Source organism: Oncorhynchus clarkii, chromosome 6 (assembly GCF_045791955.1).
Source record: "Oncorhynchus clarkii lewisi isolate Uvic-CL-2024 chromosome 6, UVic_Ocla_1.0, whole genome shotgun sequence".
Classification (NCBI taxonomy): Eukaryota; Metazoa; Chordata; class Actinopteri; order Salmoniformes; family Salmonidae; genus Oncorhynchus; species Oncorhynchus clarkii.
The window spans coordinates 87,760,714-87,773,585 of NC_092152.1; the positions used below are offsets into that span (position 1 = coordinate 87,760,714).

Genomic DNA, 12,872 nt, shown 5'->3' on the forward strand with positions numbered 1-12,872 from the left:
TGACCCACTAGGGGATTCTCCTGACCCACTAGGGGATTCTCCTGACCCACTAGGGGATTCTCCTGACCCACTAGGGGATTCTCCTGACCCACTAGGGGATTCTCCTGACCCACTAGGGGATTCTCTTCTGTTACCAAGCAAAGCTTGATTTTGGAAGAAACTAACCACTTAGCTAGATAACTAGCTACTAAATTAGCAAACCAAATGCACAACTGCAGAGCATTTAGCACCTTTTAGACAGTCAACTTAATAGTGAGAAGATATTTAGCTGTCAAATATGTGTAAGTACATCTCCTGGCTCATGCTGCACAACAGTGAGTGACTCAAGGCTCCAGAATGTAAAATAATGTGACAGGAGACAAAGCAGACCACCAAGCGTATTGCACGTTGACTGCAGGTACTGTATTTCATAACATAAAAAGTAGCTACAAATATTCTAATTGATTAAATAAATGAGATAGTTACAACGTTATTGCAAAACCATCCTGTGGCTATTTCCAAATACACCGGGATACGGTATCCTGTATATATCAGGGTTCCTCAAATGGCGGCCCACTGGCCAAACAGTTTTTATTTGCCCCCCCCCCTAAGTTGAACAATTTTTTTTATTTTTTATTTTTACATAAGACTAAAAACACCAGGAAATCAGCTCCAAGTGATTTTAATTCTGGAAAATCGGTTCCCAAGTATTCCCATGCATTATACATACAAATGTAAGCAAGGTTTGAAATAATTATGTTTTAGTCAAATATTATCTCTGTTTGGGTTTTTTGTGGTCAATTTGCAGTCTACAAATTATTTGTAATTATGTTCCGGACCCCTTCCGGAACATCCACTCAAGAATAATATTTTGTATTTATTTAATTTTTTTAATCAGCCTGCGGCTGAATCTAGTTGATGATCCCTGGTATATGATATATACCGGCCAAGCCTACACCAGGAGGAACCTTGGATCTTCTCCCCTAGCATGCGTTGAGGAGACCTCCTATAGGACTCTTCAGATTAGAGTTGCATTTTTCTAAACGCCCAAGTTTTCCAGAATTCCCGGTTGGAAGACTCCCGGATTCAGGCGGGGATAAGCAGGAAATCCAGAATCCTCCAACCAGGATTTCTGGAAAACCAGGGATTTTTAGGAAAGTTATTTTTGCATCCAGCCTTCAGATCTAGGTTTACCTTTACCCTTCTTCTTGGCTCCAACGTCGCTGTCAGAGTCTGAACCAGACGCCGCCATCTTCTTCTTGGCTCCAACGTCGCTGTCAGAGTCTGAGCCAGACACAGCCATCTTCTTCTTGGCTCCAACGTCGCTGTCAGAGTCTGAGCCAGACGCCGCCATCTTCTTCTTGGCTCCAACATCGCTGTCAGAGTCTGAGGCAGACGCCGCCGCCATCTCCTTCTTGGCTCCAACATCGCTGTCAGAGTCCGAGGCAGACGCCATCTTCTTGTTCTTCCGTCCGACGAAGTCATCCTCGCTGTCACTGCCCTTCGCAGACTCTGAAGCACACACACCATTTAATTATTATAATTCTCCTGTAGACTTCCAGTCATTGCTCAAACAAAGATTAAAGATCATTTTACTGGTCAATTGAAATGTTACTTCCCTTTTAACCCAACCCCTCTGAAAGAAGACACATCAACATACAGCGCATTCTGAATGTATTCAGACCCCTTGACTTTTCCCACATTTTGTTACGTTACAGTCTTATTCTAAAATTGATTAAATGATTTTGACAGGATTGTATCGAGGTACAGATCTGGGGAAGGGTACCAAAAAAATGTCTGAAGCATTGAAGGTCCCCAAGAACACAGTGGCCTCCATCATTCTTAAATGGAAGAAGTTTGGAACCACCAAGACTCTTCCTAGAGCTGGACGCCCGGACAAACTGAGCAGTCGGAGGAGAAGGGCCTTGGTCAGAGAGGTGACCAAGCACCCGATGGTCACTCTGACAGAGCTCCAGAGTTCCTCGGTGGAGATGAGAGAACCTTCCAAAAGGACAACCATCTCTACAGCAGTGACCTGTATGGCCAGACAGAAGCCACTCCTCAGTAAAAGGCACATGACAGCCCACTTGGAGTTTGCCAAAAGGCACCTAAAGGACTTTTAGACCATGATAAAAAATATTTTCTGGTTTGATGAAACCAAGATTGAACTGTTTGGCCTGAATGCCAAGTGTCACAATGCGCTGTGTAGAGGTTTTTTTTAGTGGTAAGGGGAGCTGCCAGACTGGGTTCACAGGGAACTGCTGCTGTAGGGGGGTTAAGTGCCTTGTTCAAGGGCACAGCAGCAACCAATAGCATATAGGATGTGATACAACAGTATCATATTGATAAGGCTTGATAGAGTACATTAATACAAGAGAAAAGCAGATGTGGCTGAAGGTTGCTACAATTTTCTTTTCAAACTCCAAGGCTGATCTAGTGAGTGGCTAGAGGAAGGTCCTTCAGACCACACACACACTTTCTTCAATACCTGACTTCTTCCTGCTCCTGTGCCCCGCCCTGTCCTCATCAGAATTCTCTCGCTCTTCGTCCGATTGGTGCCGCTTCTTCTCCTCTTCCTCATCCTCTGATTGGTCACTCTTAGCCCCTCCTCCCCACTTTTCATCATCTGATTGGTTCTCCTTGCCTGACCCCTCCCCATCTGAGTGGGGGGTTCCGGGCCCTGAGTGGGGGGTGCCGGGCCCTGAGTGGGGGGTGCCGGGGTCTGACAGGGGGGTGCCGGGGTCTGACAGGGGGGTGCCGGGGTCAGACAGGGGGGTGCCGGGCGCCGAGTGTGGGGTGCCGGGCGCCGAGTGGGGGGTGCCGGGAGCCGAGTGGGGGGTGCCGGGAGCCGAGTGGGGGGTGCCGGGCGCCGAGTGGGGGGTGCCGGGAGCCGAGTGGGGGGTGCCGGGAGCCGAGTGGGGGGTGCCGGGGTCGCTATGGATACTGGCAGGAAAAAAAGTTATTATGAATTATGTACATTCCAATGAAATTTGTTTTCACTCAAAGTGCTTTCAATACCAGATGAAAAAGCACTAGCCTATATAAAACCATTCCTCCTCACCTCTTCTCAGAGCGAGCACTGCCCCTCCCAGACCTGGGGCTCCCCACCCCCGATACTGGACTGCCTGCCTCTGACCTTCGATCTCCATCTTCCTCCTCTTCCTCCCGGTGCTCTCTCTCCGACCCACTGTGCTGCTCCGCGTCTGACTGGTCATTGTCCTCGGGCTCCGAGTGCATGCTGGCGTCCGACTGGTTTCCTGAGCGTTCCGACAGGTTTGATTGGTTGTCGCTGTGTCGGCTCTGGCGTTCCTCTTCACTGTCATCCCCAAACAGCTCCTGGTTCATAGAGTTATACCATGTCATTATTGAGGTTAAGAGTGTTTCCTGTGTGTGTGTATGTACTGAAACAACTGGTCCTCACCTTGGTGTTGGGCTTTCCCCCATCATCATCTCTCCCGCTGTCGCTGCCGGAGGCGTTACTATGGGAACGGGACCGGGGCATCTCCGGCTCAGATTCAGAACCTGAACCAGAGCCAGACGCCACTGCTGAGACCACTGCACACACACACACACACACACACACACACACACACACACACACACACACACACACACACACACACAGTCATGTTAGCTTTCAGCAGAGGGGAAATGTACATGCATGTGAAATAAACACAAATACTAACGTTAGCTACGTTTGGTTCTAGTTAGGTTGTTGATGGATATTCTCAAAGGTCCTCTTTACTAACGTTAGCTACTTGTTAGCTACTTAACGTTAGCTTCGCTAGCATCAGCCAACCGGCCTTAGCTAGATCACATTAGCTAACTTACTAGCTGTAACTGCATAAAGCTATTCATCTAGCGTAACTTTAGACGTGTTTAGCTAACTTTTCGGAACAGCATTTTGATGGCTAACTTCACCTCTTTGTTCGTTGTCACTGTCCCCATCACTCCCGAACAGTTCGTCCATGTCCGCCATTTCTTTCGATGAGGACGAACCGGAAGTGACAGATGAGCGTTTTCCCAGTTCAGCACGACACGATTAACTGCGTTGAATATCCACCGGGTGGCGGCAGATGAGCGCTGTGAAATAAGGTGCACGTAAACATGCATCAGATTAATACGTTAATGAAAATCATTGTGTTATTTTATCATTTAACCCTGACATAAAAGATTGCAGTTTATAAAAGTGCAGAATCTGTAGTCGACTGTGGTATTTTGGACGCAGTAATTGCAAAATAACTGCTGTGTACTACACTCTAATTGCAGTATTTTTTTTGTAAGGGTGCTGAGAGTGAGCAGTGCGGAGCATCAATGCTGGGTGATGACACGCAGCACAGGACCTTTCTCATCTGGTAGAGAGAGGGGCTCACCTGTTGAACAATAAAGATCCTGGAATTATTTTCTTTTAAACATTTTTATTTCACCTTTATTTAACCAGGTAGGCCAGTTGAGAACACCTTTATTTAACCAGGTAGGCCAGTTGAGAACACCTTTATTTAACCAGGTAGGCCAGTTGAGAACACCTTTATTTAACCAGGTAGGCCAGTTGAGAACACCTTTATTTAACCAGGTAGGCCAGTTGAGAACACCTTTATTTAACCAGGTAGGCCAGTTGAGAACACCTTTATTTAACCAGGTAGGCCAGTTGAGAACACCTTTATTTAACCAGGTAGGCCAGTTGAGAACACCTTTATTTAACCAGGTAGGCCAGTTGAGAACACCTTTATTTAACCAGGTAGGCCAGTTGAGAACACCTTTATTTAACCAGGTAGGCCAGTTGAGAACACCTTTATTTAACCAGGTAGGCCAGTTGAGAACACCTTTATTTAACCAGGTAGGCCAGTTGAGAACACCTTTATTTAACCAGGTAGGCTAGTTGAGAACACCTTTATTTAACCAGGTAGGCCAGTTGAGAACATCTTTATTTAACCAGGTAGGCTAGTTGAGAACACCTTTATTTAACCAGGTAGGCCAGTTGAGAACACCTTTATTTAACCAGGTAGGCCAGTTGAGAACACCTTTATTTAACCAGGTAGGCCAGTTGAGAACACCTTTATTTAACCAGGTAGGCCAGTTGAGAACACCTTTATTTAACCAGGTAGGCCAGTTGAGAACACCTTTATTTAACCAGGTAGGCCAGTTGAGAACACCTTTATTTAACCAGGTAGGCCAGTTGAGAACACCTTTATTTAACCAGGTAGGCCAGTTGAGAACACCTTTATTTAACCAGGTAGGCCAGTTGAGAACACCTTTATTTAACCAGGTAGGCCAGTTGAGAACACCTTTATTTAACCAGGTAGGCCAGTTGAGAACACCTTTATTTAACCAGGTAGGCCAGTTGAGAACACCTTTATTTAACCAGGTAGGCCAGTTGAGAACACCTTTATTTAACCAGGTAGGCTAGTTGAGAACACCTTTATTTAACCAGGTAGGCCAGTTGAGAACACCTTTATTTAGCCAGGTAGGCTAGTTGAGAACACCTTTATTTAACCAGGTAGGCCAGTTGAGAACACCTTTATTTAACCAGGTAGGCCAGTTGAGAACACCTTTATTTAACCAGGTAGGCCAGTTGAGAACACCTTTATTTAACCAGGTAGGCCAGTTGAGAACACCTTTATTTAACCAGGTAGGCCAGTTGAGAATACCTTTATTTAACCAGGTAGGCCAGTTGAGAACACCTTTATTTAACCAGGTAGGCCAGTTGAGAACACCTTTATTTAACCAGGTAGGCCAGTTGAGAACACCTTTATTTAACCAGGTAGGCCAGTTGAGAACACCTTTATTTAACCAGGTAGGCCAGTTGAGAACACCTTTATTTAACCAGGTAGGCCAGTTGAGAACACCTTTATTTAACCAGGTAGGCCAGTTGAGAACACCTTTATTTAACCAGGTAGGCTAGTTGAGAACACCTTTATTTAACCAGGTAGGCCAGTTGAGAACACCTTTATTTAACCAGGTAGGCTAGTTGAGAACACCTTTATTTAACCAGGTAGGCCAGTTGAGAACACCTTTATTTAACCAGGTAGGCTAGTTGAGAACACCTTTATTTAACCAGGTAGGCCAGTTGAGAACACCTTTATTTAACCAGGTAGGCCAGTTGAGAACACCTTTATTTAACCAGGTAGGCCAGTTGAGAATACCTTTATTTAACCAGGTAGGCCAGTTGAGAACACCTTTATTTAACCAGGTAGGCTAGTTGAGAACACCTTTATTTAACCAGGTAGGCCAGTTGAGAACACCTTTATTTAACCAGGTAGGCCAGTTGAGAACACCTTTATTTAACCAGGTAGGCCAGTTGAGAACACCTTTATTTAACCAGGTAGGCCAGTTGAGAACACCTTTATTTAACCAGGTAGGCCAGTTGAGAACACCTTTATTTAACCAGGTAGGCCAGTTGAGAACACCTTTATTTAACCAGGTAGGCCAGTTGAGAACACCTTTATTTAACCAGGTAGGCCAGTTGAGAACACCTTTATTTAACCAGGTAGGCCAGTTGAGAACACCTTTATTTAACCAGGTAGGCCAGTTGAGAACACCTTTATTTAACCAGGTAGGCCAGTTGAGAATACCTTTATTTAACCAGGTAGGCCAGTTGAGAACACCTTTATTTAACCAGGTAGGCTAGTTGAGAACACCTTTATTTAACCAGGTAGGCCAGTTGAGAACAAGTTCTCATTAACAACTGCGACCTGGCCAAGATGAAGCAAAGCAATGCGACACAAACAACAACAAACGTACAGTCAACAACACAAAATAAAATAAAAATAGAACAATCTATGTACAGGGTGTGCAAATGTAGAAGATTAGAGAAGTAGGCAATAAATAGGCCCTAGAGGCGAAAATAATTACAATTTAGCATTAATACTGGAGTGATGCAGTTGAAGTCAGAAGTTTACATACACCTTAGCCAAATACATTTAATACATTTTTCACAATTCCTGACATTTAATCCTAGTAAAAATTCCCTGTCTTAGGTCAGTTAGGATCACCACTTTATTTTAAGAATGTGAAATGTCAGAATAATAGTAGAGAGAATGATTTATTAAAGCTTTTATTTCTTTCATCACATTCCCAGTGGGTCAGAAGTTTACATACACTCAATTAGTATTTGGTAGCATTGCCTTTAAATTGTTTAACTTGGGTCAAACGTTTCGGGTAGCCTTCCACAAGCTTCCGACAATAAGTTGGGTGAATTTTGGCCCATTCCTCCTGACAGAGCTGGTGTAACTGAGTCAGGCTTGTAAGGCCTCCTTGCTCACACACGCTTTTTCAGTTCTGCCCACAAATTTTCGATTGGAATTGAGGTCAGGGCCTTGTGATGGCCACTCCAATACCTTGACTTTGTTGTCCTTAAGCCATTTTCCCACAAATTTGGAAGTATGCTTGGGGTCATTGTCCATTTAGAAGACCCATTTGAGATTTAAATTCCTGACTGATGTCTTGAGATGTTGCTTCAATATATCCACATAATTTTCCTCCCTCATGATGCCATCTATTTTGTGAAGTGCACCAGTCCCTCATGCAGCAAAGCACCCCCACAACATGATGCTGCCACCCCCGTGCTTCACGGTTGGGATGGTGTTCTTCGGCTTGCAAGCGTCCCCCTTTTTCCTCCAAACATAACGATGGTCATTATGGCCAAACAGTTCTATTTTTGTTTCATCAGACCAGGGGACATTTCTCCAAAAAGTACGATCTTTGTCCCCATGTGCAGTTGCAAACCATAGTCTGGCTTATTTATGGCAGTTTTGGAGCAGTGGCTTCTTCCTTGATGAGCGGCCTTTCAAGTTATATCCATATAGGACCCATTTTACTGTGGATGTAGATACTTTTGTACCTGTTTCCTCCAGCATCTTCACAAGGTCCTTTGCTGTTGTTCTGGAATTGATTTGCACTTTTCGCACCAAAGTACATGCATCTCTAGAAGACAGAACGTGTCTCCTTCCTGAGCGGTATGACGGCTGCGTGGTCCCATGGTGTTTATACTTGCTTACTATTGTTTGTTCAGATGAATGTGGTACCTTCAGGTGTTTGGATATTGCTCCCAAGGATGAACCAGACTTGTGGAGGTCTACAATTTGTTTTCTGAGGTCTTAACTGATTTTCCCAGTTTCCCATGATGTCAAGCAAAGAGGCACTGAGTTTGAAGGTAGGCCTTGAAATACATCCACAGGTACACCTCCAATTGACTCAGAAGCTTCTAAAGCCATGACATAATTTTCTGGAATTTTCCAAGCTGTTTAAAAGGCACAGTCAACTTAGTGTATGTAAACTTCTGACCCACTGGAATTGTGATACAGTGAATTCTAAGTTAAATAATCTGTCTGTAAACAATTGTTGGAAAAAGTACTTGTGTCATGTACAAAGTAGATGTCCTTTGTTAACAAGAAATTTGTGGAGTGGTTGAAAAACGAGTTTTAATGACTCCAGCCTATGTGTATGTAAACTTCAGACTTCAACTGTAGATGTGCAGATGATGATGTGCAAGTAGAGATACTAGGGTTCAAAAGAGCAAGAGGGTAAGTAATAATATGGGGATGAGGTAGTCGGGTGTGATATTGACAGATTGGCTGTGTACAGGTACAGTGATCGGTAAGCTGCTCAGACAGCTGATGCTTAAAGTTAGAGAGGGAGATATGACTCCAGCTTCAGAGATTTTTGCAATTCATTCCAGTCATTGGCAGCAGAGAACTGGAAGGAAAGGCGGCCAAAGGAAGTGTTGGCTTTGGGGATGACCAGTGAGATATACCTGCTGGAGCGCGTGCTATGGGTGGGTGTTGCTATGGTGATCAGTGAGCTGAGATAAGGCGGGGCTTTACCTAGCAAAGTCTTATAGATGACCTGGAGCCAGTGGGTTTGGCGACGGATATGTATTGAGGGCCAGCCAATGAGAGCATACAGGTCGCAGTGGTGGGTAGTATATGGGGCTTTGGTGACAAACGGATGGCACTGTGAAACACTACTTCCAGTTTGCTGAGTAGAGTGTTGGGGAATATCGCCAAAGTCAAGGATCGGGAGGATAGTCAGTTTTACGAGGTATGTATGGCAGCATGAGTGAAGGATGTTTTGTTGCGAAATAGGAAGCCGATTCTAGATTTAATTTTGGATTGGAGATGCTTAATGTGAGTCTGGAAGGAGAGTTTACAGTCTAACTAGACACCTAGATATTTGTAGTTGTCCACATATTCTAGGTCAGAAGCATCCATATGCTAGTCAGGCGGGAGGGTGCGGGCAGCAATCGGTTGAAGAGCATGCACTTAGTTTTACTAGCATTTAAAAGCAGTTGGAGGCCACGGAAGGAGTGATATATGGCGTTGAAACTCGTTTGGAGGTTTGTTAGCACAGTGTCCAAAGAAGGGCCAGAAGTATACAGAATGGTGTCGTCTGCGTAGAGGTGGATCAAATAATTACCAGCAGCAAGAGCGACATCATTGATAAATACAGAGAAAAGAGTCGGCCCAAGAACTGAACCCTGTGGCACCCCCATAGAGACTGCCAGAGATCCGGACAACAGGCCCTCCGATTTGACACACTGAACTCTATCTGAGAAGTAGTTGGTGAACCAGGCGAGGCAGTCATTTGAGAAGCCAAGGCTATTGAGTCTGCCGATAAGAATGCGGTGATTGACTGAGTCGAAAGCCTTGGCCAGGTTGATGAAGACAGTACTGTCTTTTATCGATGGAGGTTATGATATTGTTTAGGACCTTGAGCGTGGCTGAGGTGCACCCATGACCAGCTCTGAAACCAGATTGCATAGTGGAGAAGGTACGGTGGGATTCGAAATGGTCAGTGATCTGTTTATTAACTTGGCTTTCAAAGATTTTAGAAGGGCAGGATGGATTTAGGTCTACAACAGTTTGGGTCTAGAATGTCTACCCCTTTGAAGAGGGGGATGACCGTGGCAGCGTTCCAATCTTTAGGGATTTCAGACAATACAAAAGAGAGGTTGAACAGGCTAGTAATTTTGCAGTTCTTTCAGAACATCAGCTGTCTGGATTTGGGTGAAGGAGAAGCGGGTGGAGGGGACTGGGTTGGGCAAGTTGCTGCAGGGGGTGCTGAGATGTTGGCCAGGGTAGGGGTAGCCAGGTGGAAAGCATGGCCAGCCATGGAAAAATTCTTATTGCAATGATCGATTATCATAGATTTATCGGTGGTGACAGTGTGTCCTATCCTCAGTGCAGTGGGCAGCTGGGAGGAGTTGCTCTTATTCTCCATGGACTTTATAGTGTCCCAAAACATTTTGGAATTAGTGCTACAGGAAGCAAATTTCTGTTTGAAAAAGCTAGCCTTCGCTTTCCTAACTGACTGAGTATATTGGTTCCTGACTTCCCTGAAAAGTTGTATATCGCGGGGGCTATTCGATGCTAATGCAGGACTCCACAGGTTGTTTTTGTGCTGGTCAAGGGCAGTCAAGTCTGGGGTGAAACAAGGGCTATATCTGTTCTTAGTTCTACATTTTTTTGAATGGGGCATGCTTATTTAAGACGGTGAGGAAAGCACTCTTGAAGAGCAACCAGGCATCCTCTACTGAAGGGATGAGGTCAATATCCTTCCAGGATACCCGGACCGGGTCGATTAGAAAGGCCTGCTCGCTGAAGTGCTTTAGGGAGCGTTTGACAGTGATGAGGGGTGGTCATTTGACCACGGACCCAGTACGCATGCAGGCAATGAGAAAGTGATTGCAGAGGTATTTATAGGGCAGGTATGGGGAGAGAGAAAGATTTATCAAATTGGCTTTTTACCAAATGACCATACAACAGACCACATATTCACCCTTGCACACCATAATTGACAAACAAACCAACCAAAACAAAGACAAAGTCTTCTCATGGTTTCAAAAAATCTTTTGACTCAATTTGACATGAGTGTCTGCTATACAAATTGATGGAAAGATTGGTTTGATTGTTGGTAGAAACACATACATTATAAAATCCATATACAAAAACAGCAAGTGTGCGGTTAAAATTGGCAAAAAAAACACACACTTCTTTCCACAGGGCCGTGGGGTGAGACAGGGATGCAGCTTAAGCCCCACCCTCTTCAACATATACAGTGCCTTGCGAAAGTATTCGGCCCCCTTGAACTTTGCGACCTTTTGCCACATTTCAGGCTTCAAACATAAAGATATAAAACTGTATTTTTTGTGAAGAATCAACAACAAGTGGGACACAATCATGAAGTGGAACGACATTTATTGGATATTTCAAACTTTTTTAACAAATCAAAAACTGAAAAATTGGGCGTGCAAAATTATAGAACAGTCTGCAGCACCCTACTAGAATCTGATGTCAAATGTTTGCTGATGATCTGGTGCTTCTGTCCCCAACCAAGGAGGGTCTACACCAGCACCTAGTCATTCTGCACAGATTCTGTCAGACCTGGGCCCTGACAGTAAATCTCAGAAAGACAAAAATAAGGGTGTTTTCAAAAAAGGTCCAGTTGCCAGGACCACAAATACCAGAGAGGAACATCACATTAAGATGAAATGCATGCACTAGAATGGCATCAACAAATTCTTCTGGCCAAGTCCAAAGGAAGATATTTGTTGGTACTCTGATGGACAGATAATGTGTCTGATGCCACAGCCACAGGCTATTAAACGCTCTGTGCAGATGGAAAAATCCACCTGGAAGTATGTGTAAGAGCATTTGGGGTGAAAGGGGGGAGAGATGGAAAGAGGGGGAGTGAGAGAGGAGGAGAGGAAGGGAAGGACAGGAATGTGTTTTAATGCTAATTCCAATGATTTTGTACTGGCAATGTATTTTTGTGTTGTTGTTTTTCACAATGAATATGTAACGAAATAGCAGTTCCAATGTTGTTACTACATGTATTACTATGTACACTACAGACACCTCACAAGTCCTCAACTGGCAGCTTCATTAAATAGTACCCGCAAAACACCAGTCTCAACGTCAACAGTGAAGAGACGACTCCGGGATGTTTAGCTGTCCACCCTGTTATACCTTGGTCCATCCACCCTGTTATACCTTGGAATCTTTTCAAATGAATTCAGTTACATTGTCAAATATCAAGAATTTGTGTCATGTATTTTAAAGAGTAAGACACGGCCAACACCACACAATTATAAACTTGGATAAAATATCATTAATACCTGTCTCAATTTAGAAAGATAAGGTGCAAATTAGATAAAGTTCTGTATAAAACCACACATTGTATACAAAATCTGTTATTTCTTTATAATTTCACCAGAACAAATGGATAGGCTTGACAAGGGGAGCTTTATGAAAATGTAAATATTATTAAAATAGTCCAATGAAAGTAATTAAAGACAGTTAAGTGCACATCCGTAACATGGTGGACATATCATATCAGCTTCACTGAAAATGTGTTTATAAGGAACTAACTCTGCTGGAGCTTGGCCAACATGTTTTTCTACAAGTCTAATATTTCCTTTTTATAGTAAAACATAAAAGGAATAGAAATTCTGAAATAAAAATGTAAAATGTTGCCTGATACTGTTTTGTGATATTGACCCAGCTAGTCCCCTGACAGCTCTCATCCACTCAATAATTTATAGCTAAATTTCAATCACTTATTATCCATATTTCAATCGTTATAGCTAATCGTTATAGCTAATCGTTATAGCTAATCGTTATAGCTAATCGTTATAGCTAATCGTTATAGCTAATCGTTATAGCTACATTCCAATAAATGTAATATCCAAATTTCAATCTTAATAGTACTAATTTCAATAATTTAATATCCACATTTCAGTCAGACAAATTTCAATCAGCTTAATATGTCATATCTCACAATCACTCAACTTTCACATCCATATTCTCTTAGTACCTATTCCCAAACACACTTGGTAATCTCCCTCATTACCCATGTGCATCCCAATTTTCACCTAATTGCCTATATATTGTACT

The 12,872-nt window shown here is 43.5% G+C and overlaps 1 protein-coding gene across 1 annotated transcript in view; it reads right to left on the minus strand.

Moving 5' to 3' along the window:
• Positions 1-3,977, minus strand: part of LOC139411768 (RNA polymerase-associated protein LEO1-like) — a 19,906-nt gene extending 15,929 nt beyond the window's left edge. The window contains exons 1-5 of the mRNA XM_071158500.1: positions 3,901-3,977; positions 3,401-3,534; positions 3,041-3,315; positions 2,468-2,922; positions 1,174-1,491 (exon numbers count right to left, since the gene is read on the minus strand). Of these exons, the coding sequence (XP_071014601.1) occupies positions 1,174-1,491; positions 2,468-2,922; positions 3,041-3,315; positions 3,401-3,534; positions 3,901-3,958 (1,240 nt within the window). The 5' untranslated portion in view covers positions 3,959-3,977. The remainder of the gene's footprint in view (positions 1-1,173; positions 1,492-2,467; positions 2,923-3,040; positions 3,316-3,400; positions 3,535-3,900) is intronic.
• Positions 3,978-12,872: the final 8,895 nt, after the last annotated feature.